The sequence below is a fragment of the Bubalus kerabau genome, chromosome 6 (genome assembly GCF_029407905.1).
Source record: "Bubalus kerabau isolate K-KA32 ecotype Philippines breed swamp buffalo chromosome 6, PCC_UOA_SB_1v2, whole genome shotgun sequence".
In the NCBI taxonomy this organism is placed as follows: Eukaryota; Metazoa; Chordata; class Mammalia; order Artiodactyla; family Bovidae; genus Bubalus; species Bubalus kerabau.
In genome coordinates, this window is record NC_073629.1 from 29,497,913 (window position 1) to 29,516,121 (window position 18,209).

The window sequence follows — 18,209 nt, forward strand, 5'->3', positions numbered from 1 at the left end:
TCACTCACTGTCTGTTGCAAGCAACATAGTTTATGGGAGATAAAGTTCTCACTTAGGGCGTTCAAATTAGCTTGCTAAAAATCTAACTCTATACTAAATAAAATTCCAGTCTAATGTAGCAGACAAGAAAGCCTCCAATGTGAGAAAAATGAAACTGCGGTTTGGGAACTTCTGGATTATCGCTGAGGAAATAGAAATCCTTTATATGACATTTCTGATAAGTCCTCCAAATTGTTCTCCCTGGAGGTTCACCCTGGTCTCGCAGCCTAAAGCATATTCAAGTTGGCTAAAATCAGAGACACTGAAAGTCAACCGACACCCCGCCCCGTGCGTCCCAGTGGAGTCAGTAAACAGAGATTGATTTCCGCAGCTCAAGGGGGAGGGGATCTAGGGGAATTTAGACACCACCTCCTTTGTGGTTAAGCACAGCACACTGGCTGGCGTCATTCAGCCCTCGTGCGCAGGCGTACTAAGGGTACACCCCCCCCCCCTTCCTGTGCACGCGCTCGGAGCCTGCAACTCTCGCGAGAGAAGCGAGATTTATTCCTACGTACCGGGCCGTGCTGCTTATGGCGGCGCTGGAGAGGGGGCGCTGAGCTGTTGGGGTGAGTACGACCTCAGGGTCCAATTGGGGGTAGCAGGAAGCCAAGTTAAGGGCGGATGGAAAAATCAAGACAAACAGGAGAGACCTCTGAGTCAGGGTGGGCACTCCTAGAGCTCCGGGTAGATAATACCTCGCCCTGAATCCCCACCCCGGGCTTTTCCACCCGTCCCCAGTTCAACTGTCTAGGCCTCACATCAGGCTGCAGAGCCGAAGTGAAGATTGGAGGCCAGGAGGCAGCGCGTGGTGGTGCTGGTGACTAAAGTGGGGGGAGGGAGCGAAAATGGAGGCACCGACCGCAGCCAAGATGGAGGCAGGGGTGCGGGGCTCGGGCGCGGAGGCTGCTGGGAGTTGTAGTCTGGCTGTTTCCCCCTCAGCCGCTTGGTGGGAGAAACGAGAACTACAAGTCCCGGCGGGCGGGGCGAGGGGGTGGTGGCGCGGTCCTTTGTGTGAGACTGGAAGAGCCGGAGGCGGAGGAGAGCGGCCTACTCTGACTCTGGACACTATAGTTTTTTAGCCATCACCTGCTTGCGGAACTGCCTACTAGTACCAGAACGCAGTGCGGCAGTGGCCCTTCCTTTGTGTATGAACTGAGACCCCGCTCCATCTAAGTTGCTTAGAGACACCTCCTTTCTTCGGCCACTTCTGGCACGGTAGCCCAGCCGAAGTGTCATCTTGATTGCCATTCACCCGGAGCTGTTTATCTTGGGTCTGAACCCCAGCTTTCCCGTCTAACCCTCTCCTTTAGCTTCTTGAGAAAGAGAACCGGCCTCTGAACTTAGGCACAGGGCTCTCACCCCTCTAATTCTAGGGTTAAAACAAACTCTTGAGAGCTCGGTGGCGTTCTTCTTACCACCTTCTCTGGTTCTTACAGTGTAAGAGCCTGGCCCATATTGTGCAATGAAAGGCTTGACTTCGTCATTCTGTGTAGTTTTTTTGGAGCTCTAGTCGCAGACACTTTGAGGTTCTTACCATTCTATCCTAAGTAGGAAATCTTAGTGCCACGGTTCTTTGTGCTTTAAGGTTTTCCTTTGGAAACACCCGGATAGCTCCTCCCTTGCTTAACTTACAAGTAAGGGAGGGAACATTCTAATAAAACAGCCTTCATTCCGCAAATAGAAAAGGCTGAACGTTGTCCGAGGTAATTTCCTGGTTTTGCACCTAAAATGAGCGAAAGAATGTGGTCCTCTTAAACAGTTGGTAGGCAGGATAATAAAGCAGGAGAGGACGTCCAGAGATCCTGTGATAGTTAAATCTTGGAATATTTCCTGTGATGAAGCTTTTTATCAGGATGGTGTGAACTGGCAGCTATTGACTAGAGCTATTAATCTGTAAAATGTAGTGATCAAATTATTGGCCCAAGTATTAAGTTACTGTTTCAAAACGCTGAGTAATTTTCATTTTGAGTTTCTAGAAGGCGAGCATTTTCAATACTACATTGAGGGCCAGTATAATGCCTTGGTGTCCTTTTGGTACTAACCAATATTGGGTATTCATGGTGTGGGTCAGGAGGGGGTTTATATTCTTGAACAGGCATAGGCTTGAGTCATAAAATCTTGAAAATTTTTCAACCTTTTTTTTTTTTTTCCTTTTAGCCATAGGCCCGAAATAAAAGAGATGGTAGTGGTTTGAGTGATTTTGCAGCTGCTCTGGATGCTTACCATCGAGATGAGTATTTATAGCAGCTGAGTTGAAAAGTAAAGTATTTGAGGCGCAGAAGATAGGTTTTCCTTTTTTGTAAATAAGTTCTGACTTAACAGGTATGACCTTTAGAGTTTGGTTGAAAATTCTGTTAAATTCCTACCAAATAAAAAATGAGAATGTGAAAACTGACTTGTCCTGCTTTATCTTATTCCTGTTTTCCCTTCTCTCCACTTAAAGGCACACGATGTAGGGCCAACATTTTTAAGATTATTTTTTTCTTTCAAATTGTAAAATACAGAACGGAATTTACCTTTTTTACCTTTTTTTCAAGTGTACAATTCATTAGCATTAAGTTCATTCACATTGTTGTGAGGACCATACTTTTAACAAGGTAGTTTAAAAATGGAAATGCTGTGTGGGCAGATTTTTAAGGAGTTGAATTTAAGGACTGTATTACAAAATAAAAATCTTGATCTTGTAAAATACAAGGTATTGATTTATCATCTTCTCAAAATGGGAACTACTTTGAGATCTTTAACCCAGACTATCTTATGGAGAGCTCTAACTTGTAGGATTTTTCATAATAGAGAATTATAACTAGAAGAATTATAACTATTCTTTAAGACTTAATAGCAGGAGTGTCTTCAGTGGTGATGTTGCTGTGTTGGGAGTAACTTGTTTTCTTGAATCCCATCATTTCTTGCTGTTAAATACTTTCTGCCAAATTACGATTTTTAAAAATTTCTTTGTCTTGTATTGGAGTGTTTTCCACTTGCATGTATGAGTGTCTAGTTAAAAAACTGAATAATTCAAAACATTTTTTCCATTTACTTAGATATTTCTCTTGTGATACATTTTTTAGAGGTATTAAACTGAGTACAGTGCATTGAAAGATTATTTTGGAAGCATTATATGCCCTTTAATACTGAGGTAAAACATTAATATATAGTTGAAAATAAATTCAGCAATTTATTCACATTGAACCTGTGGACTATCCATTGGTTTGCAGTTGCAGCTGGTATATAACCAGTTAGTTGTTTGGACTTTACTTATTGGATGTATTGATAGTAAGTGTGAACTGCCAATTGCAAACTCTGTCTATGGGCAAGTTTGCTAGGTACTGCTTCTTTTTATCAGCGAAGGTCTTTGCCCAACGGCCTTACATTTGCTTTTGCTTTATTGGGCATGGCAATGCCTTTTTCCCGTAATTAGTCTATACCTGCTCTGGCCAATGTGGTAGCCACTAGCTTTTGTGGCCTTCGTGCCCTTGAACTGTGTACAGTTCTGAATTGAAATGTGCCGAAATATAAACATTCTATTTCAAGGGATGTTAAAAACATGTCGATTGCCTGTGGGAAGTGATGACATTTGGATTTGGCTAAATAAGATACTTAATTAAAATGAATTTCATTGGTTTCTTTCAGCATTAATATGATTACTAGGATATTTTAAGTTCCATATGTGACTTGTACAGTATTTCTGTTGGACAGTGCTGGTCTGCACTGTTCTGATTTTTGTGTCTGGAGCATTTCTTCAGCTTCTTGCCACACTGCTGTTTGTCCTATTTCAAAGTATTAGTGTATATAAAAGAAGTTAAGTGATGGGAGGGTATAATTTTAAGTGTCTAGTAATCACAATTGTTTTTACTACAGTGAACCTATATATACAAAAAGATAGTTGCAGCAGTTTGATAGTCTTTTATTTCCACTCAACATGGTGATAACTTAAATTGTTTTGAGGTGGTTAATTATCTAAATTTTTATCACTTTCCTTAGATTCCAAAGTGAAACTGAAAACTTATTTTATATAAAATTAAACTTGTCTTGAGTTACTGCATCAGGAAATATGAACTGAGGGGGAAAAAAGAATTAGGAACTTCGGAGTTAAGGCAGGAATGAGTATTGGTCATAAATCAACAGAGAACCTTTTCAGTTCCATGCTGTCTATTTGGGTCTTTGCTGTTGTTTTCAATGAAAGTAATTTAAACAGAATGGATTAGGTGGAGAGACTTAAAGACTGGTTTATCATTTCTTTAACATTCTTCCCAAGTGAATGCTGTACAGACTTTGAGTGTACTTTGTCAAAATGATAAACTAGGTTATATGATAACACTTTAGATGAAGTAATGCTGTAAAAATGTACTGGTTCAACATATGTATTATTTTAGTCCCTACTGTGTGCCTGGCTTCAGCTAGCTCTTTGAGATAAAGCAGCCAACTAGAGGAGACAGTAAGACAGGTGATGATAATTTTAAGGAAGGTGAAATAGGGCATGACTGGATTTTCAGTTCAAGTAAAAGAATTGGCGTTAATTGCTAAAACAGCAAGGCATAGTTGTTGATAATTAGTGGTGATAGTGTTCCCATACAGAGCAAAGGGAAAGAAGTTAATTGCCTAGTGGTCAGGAAGACTCTCAGATTCACATTTAAATTGCTCCTTAGTTTTTGTGGTTTTTTTGGCCACACTGCAGTATATGGGATCTTAGTTCCCCGAGCAGGAACCAAACCCATGCCCACTGCAGTGGAAGCACAGAGTCTTAACCATTGGACCAACCACCAGGGAAGTCCCCTAGTTTTTTAAATTAGTGCTCTGTATATCAAGTGTCTGGGGACAGGGGGGTACGGGGGATGCTGTAGGGGGTACACTTAGGATTAAAGCAAAATTATTTGTCAGTACCACCCATGAATCTAATAATCTTGGCATAAGTGAAGAGCCAGTTTATTTCAATTCCAGGTGGGTGTCTTTTTTCAAAGACACTTCAAAACTTCTTGGTTGGATGATTAAGACTATCTAGTTCAGTAAAGACAAAATTTTTTACAGTTGGTAGAACTGTATACCAACTTGAATTGTCTTTTGCTTATTATCTATCATTGTCTTTTTGCTATATTAATTTCTGCTATGGTAAGTTAGCAGTACCTAGTAAGGTGCTAAAGTGGGCTGTGATAAAGAAAGAAACTTGAGTTTGTCTCTCAGAAATTTGAAGCGTGTTAATGGAACACGATACATAAACTGTAAACCAAGTGCAGAAAATTTGGTACCAAAAAGAATGATGCCAGCAGTGGGAGTTAATGCCCCCTTTAGTGGGAATTAGGTAATCTGTGCTAGAATAGTCAAGAAAGGATTTTTTTTTTTTTTTTTTGTAACATTTAAGATAACAAAATATATACCTTGTGGCGAGACCCATATGCACAAAGAAATCTCCCAAGAGTTATGTTTTAAGAATTAGGAAGGAAAATGTACCAATCTAGAAGAATTGGAGAGCAGAAGAAAGATGTAAAGTAGAACAAAACACACCTTGAGTAATGGTGGTTAAATGCTGGCTGGAAGTCAGAAACACCTTAGGGAAATGGGTGGAAGAGGAAAATATCCCAGTGCCTAGGACCTAAACCCAGTTAAATTTGATTCTCATGTTGGGATCCAGGCTTTGATTCCTCACGCACCCCCCACCCCAAGTTGTCCGGGTGAGTTGGATTTGCAGTCAGGATTAAGAAATTCCCATTTAGAGTGCTGGGAAAATCACTGAGGCCTTTGGACAAGGAGATGAGTGAGAAGAAATTGGAATTTTAGGTAAGTCATTCTGGTAGTGTTATGTGACAGAATGTGGGAAGAGTTGATACTGAAGTTAGCAAATGTGTTGTCTGACTGGACAAACAGGTCATTTAGAACAAAAGATGAATAGAAAAGATACCTTGAAATATTGATAAGACTTGCACCATTGGATGTGTAGATGGAGACGAAGGACTCGAGGGTCGTTACAGAAGTGGCCCTGAGTCAGGACGCCAGTCAGGTTACTGTTTGAGTGGGGACTGGACATAGTCTTCCCAGTGATTGGAGAACCATTGCTCAAAGAAGCGTCTAGTCTGGGTAATAGGTGAATGATCCAAATAAAACTGAAAGATTGAACAAATGTAACATTTGATATTTGAAGTTACAGTATAAAGTCATGGAATATTTACCCAATGGCAGTAGATCAGCTGTTACTGAGTTTTCATTTTGCATTGTAGAAACTGAAATTCAGGGAGATTAAATAACTTTGTTTGTAGCATTTACTGGTGATTAGTATTGAGCTCTCCTCCTCTAAGCTGTTTCACCAGCTCTGACCTCACCTTGTAGTCATTCTGATTTCTGATGTTCTTCAAATAAACTGTCCATTTCTCCGCATATCTAAAACCAAATCCTCCTTTACTTTTCCCCATATGTCATTTTGGTTAACAGCACCATTTTAGCTAACGTTTGAGGCACTGCAAAATAATCATTTTTGTACAGCTAATAAAAGCACAATTTTGTGGTGAAATAGACATTTCATTTCTCTCTCGTTTTCTCAATTGTTTCTCTTCTCAAGACATTTCTTACCTGCTTATGACAACAACTCAAATGAGATATCTGTTTCCTTCATGAAGTCATCTCATAGGATTTCAGGACTTCATACCGTTTCATCAAGAATTAACGCTCTCTGTTTCTTGTTATATGTCAAGTTGAAATGCTTCATAATCTGGCTCTGGTACATCTGTCAAACCATATATCTCATTTCACTTTAACCCAGCACTCTGTTCTAGCCAGGCTAGTCTATTGATTCCTCTGAAACAACACACCACACTTGTAACAGTCATTCACAAATAAAGCTCCCTTGATGTCGGGTATAGAAAATCAAATACATGGTCTCTGCTCTCAAGGGACTTATGATTTAATTGTGTATTCTGGTTTGGTTTATGTTATAGTTTATGCCTAGGATACTCAACTATTTTCTTTTTCTCAAAAATCTGCCCATTTCTCCTAATTAAGCTGAAATAATGCCACCTCTTTAAAAGCCTCTGACCATGTAGCTTTAATGCCCAGATAGTGATGAATAAACCATAAGTAGTAGTTCTCAAATAGTATGTCAGTAGTAGATATCCATATATTAGTTGAGCAGATTAATTTTCAATATTTTGTCCTATAATCTAATTTTTTTCTCAAGTGTAACTCTGTTTTTCAATGAGTATAAATTCTCTGATGACAGGAAATTCGTTCATATTTTCCACAGTTCATAACACAGTGCTAGGTAGTTATAAAACACTACATTAAGTAGAACATTATATAACTGAATTTATTTGTGGGGAAGGCACATCAATAAGGAATGCGCAATAATTTCAGGGTTTGAGTGTACAGTACCACAAAAGGTATCCATTAACACTTGAGAGATTGCCTAAGTGATGAATGTGTATGCTTCCAAGTTTTCTGCATTGCTTGATTCTAAGTTAATGAGATGAGCTTTTCCCTCTACCTACCTTCTATCCCTGATTATTTACTTAATGTTTTAATTTCTTATCTCTAGTATGAAGTGTAACAGAACAGACTTTACCACCTGAAACTGCTGCTTCAAGTTCAGATCAGGCAAGGAACAAACCTCGAAACAACCAACAAGACCAAAGAAGAGTACACTTAAGTTGAAGACACAACACTTGATCTGAAACAAGAAGTTTGTGCCTACTCAACAGCTTTGAAAGAGCACTTCCCAACGCTGCTAGTAGTCTTTGTTTTCTTCAGTGCTGTACTGTGAGATTGCCCGGTGCAGCAGCAGTTGTATTCTTTATTAGCTTGATAGATCGTTTTCTCTCGCTCTTTTTTTTTTTTTTTAATACTAGCAACTTTCATTCTTTGAAACGTCTGCTGAAAAAGAAGAATCAGCAAATACTACTGAAAGTGCAATATTTGATTATCACTGCGAGGTAGGTTTATCTTTTCCTATTGGCAAGAGTTAGTTTATAGTTCTGGATTTCCTAATTACTTGGTTAAGTATAAAATCTTAATCTACTTGCTTCTAAAAGTATTCTGAAAACAGTTTATATTTTTCAACTCTTCATCTGAAAATATCAACGCTAGTTTATTTTATTTAACTTAATTGTCTTTTCTTAGATGAGGACAGTATTTATGGCCAGAACTGGGATTTTTTCACCCAAGATGATATTTATTCATATATGCAGATCTCTTGATTTCTTGATCTCATAGAAAACTCCATTGGTACTATTTAGAAATTAGGGCTTCAGAAAGGAAAGCCCTTTGCAGTCTTATTTGTGGTAATCTTGGGTAAAGAAAATCTGCAGGAAAAGGGATGTTTGAAGGTGAGTAGTACTTTGTTAAGAGAGAGAAGGGTCTTGGGTAGAGATCTAAAGATAACTTCAGCCGGCTTCCCTGGTGGCTCAGAGGTTAAAGCGTCTGCCTCAAATGCGGGAGACCCAGGTTCAGTCCCTGGGTCGGGAAGATTCCCTGGAGAAGGAAATGGCAACCCACTCCAGTATTCTTGCCTGGAGAATCTCATGGACAGAGGAGCCTGGCAGGCTACAGTCCACGGGGTCGCAAAGAGTTGGACACGACTGCGCGACTTCACTAGAGATAACTGAATGAACCGATCTGGGGAAATCTGAAAGCCCATGATGTATATTGAGTAGTCTGTTATGAACAGAGTAGACAATACAGGTTTATGGGGCAGAAAGAGTAACTGGAAAGGGATATTTGCTGGACGGTTCTAAAGGGCCCACTATATTTGACTTTATTCTTCAGGAAAGATATCAGCTGTTTATAAGCAAGGACTTAGTGGATTTTGTAGTTCAAACCTAAAATAGTTTATTAATTCAGATTTTAAAGTTATATATTCACAAGTGTATCTTTAAAAGACGAACGGTACTGCTTTTAAGGGATAGGTTGACAATGGGAAGATGTGTTACAAACAGTGGACAGAGTGGAGGGAAGATAAAAGCTAGGGTACAGGCTGAGAAAAAGGCAGACACTGCATGCTTTAATGGTAGAAGTAATAGTACTGGTGACCAGTTGAATGTGAAAATGAGGTTGGAGGGAATTCATTTAGTCTATCCAGTTGTCCAAGTTAGAAACCTTTGTTCATAGAAATAGAGAAGTTCAAGTGGGGACTTGTGGAAATCTTATTTTGTTTGTAAGATATTAATCTAAAGTTGAGAAAATATTGTAATATGGAATGCTCAACAGTGGTTGTTTGGGGGAGGTAGGATTGTGAAGGGCAGTTGTTCTTTTAAATCTTTAGTTTCTAGATTTTCTGAAATCAGAAATAAAGACTTGGAATTCAGAAAGGAGTCATCAGTTTATAGGTAATTCAGGAAGAAATGCCAAAGAGAAGAGTGTTTAAAGAAATAGAGGTAGCCAGGAAGGAATGCCAAGGAAGATAATTTCGGGGAGCACTTGGTAGTAATCCTTTTGTAAAATGCTTGCTTCTCTGGCAGCTCAGCGGCAGACAGCCTGCCCACAATGCAGGAGGCGAGGGTTTGATGTCTGGGTCTGGAAGATCACCTGCAGGAGAAAATGGCTACCCATTCCCGGTATTCTTGCCTGGGAAATCCCATGGATAGAGGAGCCTGGTGGGATACAGTCCGTCAGTCGCAGAGTCGAACCCGACTGAGGGACAAGAGCATGCATGCATTGATCAAATCAGATGGGGAATGAAAACAGATCATTCTTAGATTGTTGTCTTACAAAAGCTTCATTACTGTTTCAAAAAGCATCTGGACCCATATCTACAATTTATTTAAAGGTTGAAAGCTTAATTGTGGTAATCACCTTAACTGTGAACCAGCATTATTTCTTAATTTAGAACTACCAGTAATACCAGTTTATTTAAAGTACCCATAAACATTTAGTTACTTAGTTTTAAGGCTATTTCACCACTTGCTTTTTCTGTTTGTTTCCTTCTCCCTCCTTGTCTGACTTTTTAAAAATAATTTTAGACTCCTACCAATTGTGCTGAGTTAGATAAAATAATGGAGATTGAAATTGCGCAGCTTTTTATTCAGAAGGGTAAAAGACAAGATGCTAGAGCTTTAATTGCTTTGACATGAATTGTGGAAATGGATTTAAAGCAGAAGTGCTTTTTGTTTAACCTAATCTTTGTATTCTTTTTACTCTATCTAGTAAGCAGTTTAGTTTACAATACATAGGCTAAATACTAATACAGTAAATATTTACAAACAGATAAATGAGTGGGGATATTGACATTAAAACATGTTCTCATTGTACAGTTGTGAATTCCAATTAAAAGGAGTGCAGCTAACAAAACAGATTTGGTAATGCAGTAGATCACAGATTTTTTTATTTTTATTTTTATTGGAGTATAGTTGGTTTACAATATTACGTTAGTTTCTTGCTGTACAGCAAAGTGAATCAGGCATACGTATACATATATCCACTCTTTGTTACAGATTCCCTCCCCATTAAAATCACCACAGAGCATTGAGTAGAGTTCCCTGTGCTATACAATGGGTTCTCATTAGTTATCTATTTTATATTCAATAAATAGTAGCATATATATGTCAGTCCCCATCTCCCAATTCATCCCACCTTCCGTACTCCCTTGATAACCATAAGGTTACTCTCTACATATGAGAGCCACGTTGAAGAGATGTTTGTTTTTTGTTGTTGTTGTTTTTTTAACAGTTTAAAGTAGTACATAATTAGGAATGAATAAATATTGAAGAGTGGGATTGACCCTAAAAAGTACCAAGAAAGAATGAGGTTTATAAGAAATTTGGTTGGCATGTAAAGACAGACATGGATTGTTTTGGTGAGTATTTTGATCAAGACAGTTTAAGATGACAGAAGGAAAGCAAAGCTAGAAACATTAAAAGAAAACTAAAGCCCCCAGTGAATCAGATGACGGGGTAGCTTGCTGCAGTGTGCTAGTAGTTAATGGAGACCCGTGACCAGGAATTTTACATGTCTTGATTGATTTTCAAAGTCAGGTGTGCAAACTTTCAAGCTTGTTCTTTGTCCCTATCAAAAGTCCAGGAGCACAAAATAAAAAATTTTCAGTAAGATTTGACAGAGTATCTCATGATAGCATAGTGATCAGTATGCAGAAATATAGATTGCATAATAAACATTAAAAGACTTTGAATAATGGACTGATTTTCAAAGGGGTCTCCATATATGTGCTGCCAGATTCTATCCTCCTTCCATTTAAAGATTTAGTAATAAGTAGTTATGTGTATATTTATGTATAAGCATCATTCCAGGGTTTTCGTATGAAGTAACTAACCCTATTAGGTTAGTTTTTTCTTTAGTAATGAATGATCAGTTATAAGAAATAGGAGAAGGAGAAAACCTGATTTTACTGATTTATTAAGAAGTAATACAGAGGATTTTTTTTTCCTAGTTATATGAAGTTACTGAAACTTTTTAGTCTACGGAATCAAGAAACATAATCACTCAGTGCTGTGTGTATTATATTATTGGTCACAGTACAATAAGAGAAGTAGTGGCATGTCCCTCAGTGGATAGCTATTTAGAACATATCCAGAACACAGCAGTTAGTCTGAAAAACGGTTGCATTCAGAAAACTGAAAGGAGCAGAGGAAGCTAAGGGAAGGTATGTTTAGATTAAGAAAACAGTAATTTTCTAAAACCGTTGTACAGTGAAATAGATTGGGGTTTTTTTGGTAAGAGTTTATTTGAACATTTATTGATTTCAGCCGGGCAGTGGCAAACTGGAAGTGGTAAGGAGTGCTCCTACAATAGGAGCAGGGGAGAAGACTTACAGAGAAAAAGTGGAAGCGAGGACGTTATTATTGTCTGTAGCTTAAAGCCCAGTTGTCTGATTAGGTGACCTTGGTTTATTTTTGTTTGTTTTTTAATTTTTATTGGAATATAATTGTTTTACAATGTTTAGATTTGTTATATCGCAAAGTGAATCAGCTATAAATTTAGAAATATCCCCTCTTTTGGATTTCCTTACCATTTAGGTCACCACAGAACATTGAGTAGTTTTCTGTGCCAGTAGGTTCTCATTAGTTATCTATTTTATACATAATATCAATAGTGTAAATGTGTCCATTGCAGTCTCCAATTCATCTGATTCCTTCTCCCCTTGGGAAAGGGCTGCTGCTGCTGCTGCTAAGTCACTTCAGTTGTGTCCGACTCTGTGTGACCCCATAGACGGCAGCCTACCAGGCTCTCCCGTCCCTAGGACTCTCCAGGCAAGAACACTGGAGTGGATTGCCATTTCCTTCTCCAGTGCATGAAAGTGAAAAGTGAAAGTGAAGTCGCTCAGTCGTGTCCGACTCCTAGCGACCGCATGGACTGCAGCCTATCAGGCTCCTCTGTCCATGGGATTTTCTACCTTTTCTAAACTAATTAGAGCCAAGCAGACTAGGTTAGGAGAAACAACTCAAGAAATGTTGCAAGAAGTCTAAACTTGGACTTGGTGATGTTTGTTGTGTTCACTACTGTACAGGTAGAACCTAGAACAGCACTGCCGCATTGTAGGCGCTCATCATGGTTTAGTGCATAAAGCAGTGGTTAAGAATGTGAGTGGTGGAGTGAGAAGGGAGTACTGGATTCTGTTCCCATTTACCAATTTTACCTCTGTGCCCTTAAAACACCCTCTAAGTATTTTCTCGTCTGTGAGTATTAAAGTAGATTTTAATGGTCTTTTCGTTTTTAAATACCAGTTGAAATCATATAAATATTTTTTGCTGTTATATAAATTACTTATTGACCCATTGTTAAACTTGAGAGTGTTTCTAGAAATTTGTTATTAAAACATTGTAGTGAACACATTTTGCATGAAGCCTTGTCCACATTTCACATTTCCTCAGGATAGGTTTCCTGCAGTAGAATTATTAAGGAAAACACCCCCATGTTTTGGTACATGTGGTTAAATTGTATTTCAGAAAGATTACACCAGTTTACCACCATGAAAAAATATTAGCATGTTCTTAACCTACTTCCTCAATATTTTTTAAATCTTTTCTTTGGTAGTTTGATAAATGAATAATTTGCTTTATCTAAATATTTGCTTGCCATAATTGAAGCTTATATATTTTGTCTTTAATGAATATTCTTTTAAGACTAATTTATTTGTCTTCCACAGTTCAGCAAATGAGTGCTTACTATGTGCTAAACACTGTGCAACACTGGAGATTTAGCTTTGAATAAAAAGTAACCTGTTCTCATGAGGCATATATTCTAGTAGTTTAATTCTTACCTGATTTGCTTAAGTTCTTTAACGGTGCACTTACATATTTACATGTGCTTTTGTTCTCTTTAGGTTTGAGAATAAAAGTTTATACTTCTTACATAATCGAACATCGATCCTTTCCCTTGCACCTTTTTCTTTTGACTTTAAATCTAGAAAGTCCCCTTTCAAAAATCTTTATAAATACATTTATATTTAATATTGTTAAGACATTTAACACAGTTCATCTGAAATATACTTTTTGTGTGCTGTGAGTTGAGCAACTATAGATTTTTCCACCTATTTTTTTAAAAAGCCAAATAACATTTATATACTGGTTCATTCCTCCCACCACCACCTCCTTTTTTTTGTCTTTAATTTTTTATAAACAAGCATCTGTTGCCGAGCTACCTGCTTTTTCCATTGAATTTCTTTTTTTATGTAATTGTTTGGTTTTATATGCTTTTTTCTTTTTTAAATGACCTACCATATTGTCTAATGGTGCTTTCTTTAAAGTTTTGTTGGTGGTTGTTTAAAAAAGAATTTAAGTATATTAGGAATTTTATTAAGGGTTAACATACTCTCATCTAAAGTTGCTTGAATAATACATGATTTTCCATTTTTAAAAAGTAGTTCTCAAATTGGATAAAGGGTCGAGAAAAAAATTTAAGATACTAGGAGAAAAGAGACGTTCTGTTTCAATTCTGTTTGATGTGCACATCTAAAAGTGCGATGAGACTCCAGCAATACAGCCTAAATTCCAGTACCCTCCCTGGGGAACAGTTTAGTCTTAGAAGGAAATGACAGCTGTAATCCCTTCTGATTTTGGTTCATTTTCCCTTAGGGTGAGAAAAATGAGTTACTACCTTCTACGTTTAGCTAGACTGCTAGGACTGGAGATGTGGTTTTTGCAGCTTGCTGGCCTATGTATTACAGATCATATCATTGCATTCTTACTTGAATGGTTAGAACTATAGTCTAAACATGAAAAAAACAGATTGAAAGTCATGATCTAAGTCAGTGATGGTGAAATAGTGGTTTTCAAATTAATTTGAAAATGTACATGTGTATATTTTTATATATTGTGTGATTATACTTTACTTGCATTACAAAGCAGTGGCACAAATAGGACAAAGTTAAAATAAGCAGTGTTATAAAAGTAGTTTACCTGGTAACAGAAACTTCCCAGCCTCACCCAAAATACATATCTGGATGCTTAGTTTGTAAGTGTTTAATTTAAAAACTTTATTCTATCATGAATTAATATCTAAGGCACAGTATGGATTTTGTGTTTTATCACTTCTATTGCTGGCATAAGTATCACAGTCTTGATCTTAGTTTTTTTGAGACTTGTCAGATCTCATTAATGGTGATTTATTTCATAATGTGGAAGTACAAGAACTAATGCTTGGATTAGAAGTGTTGGCTCCCAGTACTCTGCCTTTGCTTGCTTTATTAGCATTATCTTCTATCTAAGATTCTTCTCTAGGAATCTTTCTCAACACTTTTTCTATTTGTGAGGGCAGTTTAATTAAACTAGATAACTAAATTTGTATGTGCACTTAGTTGGGGAAGTGTAAATTTAATATGCTGAAAGTAAATAAAGGAGGGCTTCACTGTCAATCTCTGGTGAGGCTCTCCACTCAACCTCAGAATACTTTATGTTTGATCTGTGATATGATCTGACAAAGCAATTCAGCAAAGCCTTTTCTATAAATACATAATAACCATTTTAAAAAGCTAATTGTTATCTCTTGACAAAATATATTTATTCTAGTTAGGATTCTTTCTTCCTACACACCATTGAATTATCCTGTGTATAACCTTCTTTAGGGAGACAAGTGATTAAGAATATTGGATTCTGTGTGAAGTTGTGAGACATTTTGAAGACTTTGGGTTCAATTGTCTCACTGTAGCAACTGCCAGAGTCCTTACAGCATCTTAAAAATTATAAATGTTGTGGATTAGGGATTAAGTAAGTGCTTTAAAAATGCATTTCAGTTTGACCTTTTAATGTTAGTGCTATAATTTATTTTGTTGATAGAAATCTGGTTAAATGATTTCTATTTTGCTAAAGTAACCTAATGGTAAAGGTAAAGATACACAGGTTGACTGTCAAATGTGTTAAATTTTTATTGATGATAGTTATAAACATTGTGTTATGTTATCACAGCTGTTTGAGATGGAGAACGTTTTTACTGTGTCATCCGATCCTCATCCCCCTCCTGCAGCCCCTCCTTCACTTTCTTTACCTTTATCTTCATCTTCTACCTCATCTGGGACTAAAAAACAAAAGAGGACCCCCACGTATCAGAGATCTGTAAGTCAGGGAAGCAGTCATCCTAGCTTTTTTTCTTTGTGTTAAGAGCATGACTAAGAAGCATCACTCAGTTTGATTGAAATACCCTGCAAACTTACTTTCTAACTTGCCTAAGCATTTCCTTCACCTTGAATCTTGAAAGGTAAGTTTAGTAGCTTAGGGCTTGCTACTCAGAGGGTGTCCAGGAAGTAAAAGCATCGGTATCCCCTTGGGAATTTGTTAGAAATAGATCATCTCAAACCCCTGCCAGTGAATCAGATTTTGTATTTTAACCAGATCACTGGGTAACTTCACTTTGACATGCCCTAGTTTAGAGTCTATATCGTACATATGGTTTTGAATCCTCTGTCATTTGACTTTTGTAAGTCATTTAATCTCAGTGTCTATTTCATCATTAGTAGAATAGGGACAGTATTACATTCTCCTGAGCTTTTGTAAAAATTAAATGAGTTAACACATCCAGCACAAAACAGTGTCTACCATGAAAGAACTGGAACTAACCACCTGTAGATGTGATGGCTTTGTTTTGCATGATTTGGCTATCCCACACAGTGTTTAACTACTTGAAACTTGGGTTTATGTTTCTATAATTTCAGTGGTCTCTTTTTCCTAATGAAAAATATTCTTATTAATGCCCAACATCAAACAAGTGAAAATGCTTATGAGTCAAATTTTCAATGAAAAGGTCTAAAACTAGTTGTAAAGATGTAGATATGTTGCTATAGTAGATCAGTGATAGACCTAACCTTCCCTAGGGATTTTGTCCTGTGTCCTGCTTCACTTAAATAAAATGAAATACACACTGTGATAGACAGTATCTGATGATTAAATAGGTCCCAGTACATTGTATTTAAATAGCCCCTCTTAAAGAGTGTTTTATTTTGCTTTATCTAATCATAGAAACAAATGACAGTATTTGGAGATTCCATCAGTGTCTGAAACAAATGAAAAGATTTCTTTTAATTGTGCCTGTGAAGTGATTGATAATTTTTAGGATTGAAGAGCTTTTGTTGTCTTGGAGTACTTAGAAAACTCTTGTCTAACTCACTGTTTTCAGTCGTCTTCCATTAAAAGACCTGAGCATGCATGCATTTTCTAGTTTGAAATAAGTATTGCATAGAAGGTTTCTTTTATTCTTTTTACTAACGTAAGTAATTGCCTTCAAGATGCATGGCTTACCAAATAGCATCAAGGTTTCTATTTATCTTTCAAAATAAGTGTTAATAAATTCCTTAATGATATGTCTTGGTAGTTTGGTTTTCCATCTCGTGAATATTTAGTTACCTTTGTCCTGATGTTGTTTTAGTAATTTAATTAAAGGCAGCTTTTACTTATGTGGTTGCTTTGTCTTAATATTTAAACTCCAGAAATTTGATTTGTGGGAAGTGAAAATCCTACCATAAATTGGGACGGTTCCCCAAAATAATTTGAATTACTTCCTCTGAAATGTTTTATTGGCTAAATTAACATTTCATTAATAAAAACACATAATCTTCCCTTTACTTGTATTACCTTTATTTTCTTTGCCTTTTCATATTAAAAGTTCGGTGATTTGTTAATCAGACGTAGTATGCTACAGAGAGAATGTACAGATCTGTATGTATTGAGTTCTTTCTCTTTTTAAAACAGATGAGCTTTGATCCAAACCTTCTCCACAACAATGGACATAATGGGTACCCCAATGGTACTTCAGCAGCACTGCGTGAGACTGGGGTTATTGAAAAACTGCTAACCTCTTACGGATTTATTCAGTGTTCAGAACGGCAAGCTAGACTTTTCTTCCACTGTTCACAGTATAATGGCAACCTGCAGGACTTAAAAGTAGGAGGTAATTTGTCAGTTCTCCTTTTTATAAAACTGATCCCAAATTTTTCTTGCATATCAACTTATTCCTGACAGTGCTATGGTTTTGGCCTTTTCATTGTACCAATTACTGAAGTTTGTCTATATAAATCAGCAGAATCCTGATTTCACTTGTGGTGGTGATCTTTTTGAGGGATGAAAGAGTTATTGAGTAAAAGATACCTTTGAATATTTTTTAAGTAAATACTCGGTAGATTTGTTACTCCCATAATAATGATTGTTTGGCTATTAGGTTTTAAGCCAGTAAAATAAAACTTTTATATTGTTAGTTTTAATTGTTTTGCCAGGTCCTAGTTTGGGTAGTAGCTGAAAAAAAATAACTCCGATGTCACCATTGAACTATATGGAAATTTTGGCTGACATCATAGAAATTACTTTCATGTGTAGAAAAAGTGTGGCTTATTAAAGGACTGAAGTTACAGGGTCTCTGTGTGTGTTATAAAATATCTTTGAGAAAAAAGAGCAATAGTTAACTCATTACTGACCAAGGGATTTTTGCAGAAACCAGTGTCTGATATTTTTATCTTGACTGGCCAGAAATTAATTCTGTTATTTCACTAACACTTTGTGGATTATTGTGTTCAGTAGTTAACACCTGACACACCTGTAAAGGCTTCTCCAGCACCATGAGTTTCATTTTCACTTTATGTATCGGAATCTGTCACTAAGGATTTTTGTGTTTTTGTTGGTCTAATAGTCACATTGTCTGAACTATATTTTGAAGAACTGTTAATCTTCTGAGCCACTAGTATATATGTCTCTCAGATAAAGAATCTGTAAAATTCACCAAAAAATTCTTCACTCAAAATTTTGCAATGTCATTTT

At 37.0% G+C, this 18,209-nt stretch overlaps 1 protein-coding gene across 3 annotated transcripts in view; it reads left to right on the forward strand.

Moving 5' to 3' along the window:
- Positions 1–447: 447 nt before the first annotated feature.
- Positions 448–18,209, forward strand: part of CSDE1 (cold shock domain containing E1) — a 36,064-nt gene continuing 18,302 nt past the window's right edge. For 2 of the 3 annotated variants that reach the window (XM_055584648.1, XM_055584649.1), the window contains exons 1-4: positions 448–605; positions 7,559–7,952; positions 15,375–15,521; positions 17,151–17,349. In XM_055584648.1, coding sequence (XP_055440623.1) covers positions 15,384–15,521; positions 17,151–17,349 — 337 coding nt within the window. In that variant the 5' untranslated portion in view covers positions 448–605; positions 7,559–7,952; positions 15,375–15,383. The remainder of the gene's footprint in view (positions 606–7,558; positions 7,953–15,374; positions 15,522–17,150; positions 17,350–18,209) is intronic. The other variant, XM_055584650.1, reaches the window with a different exon arrangement.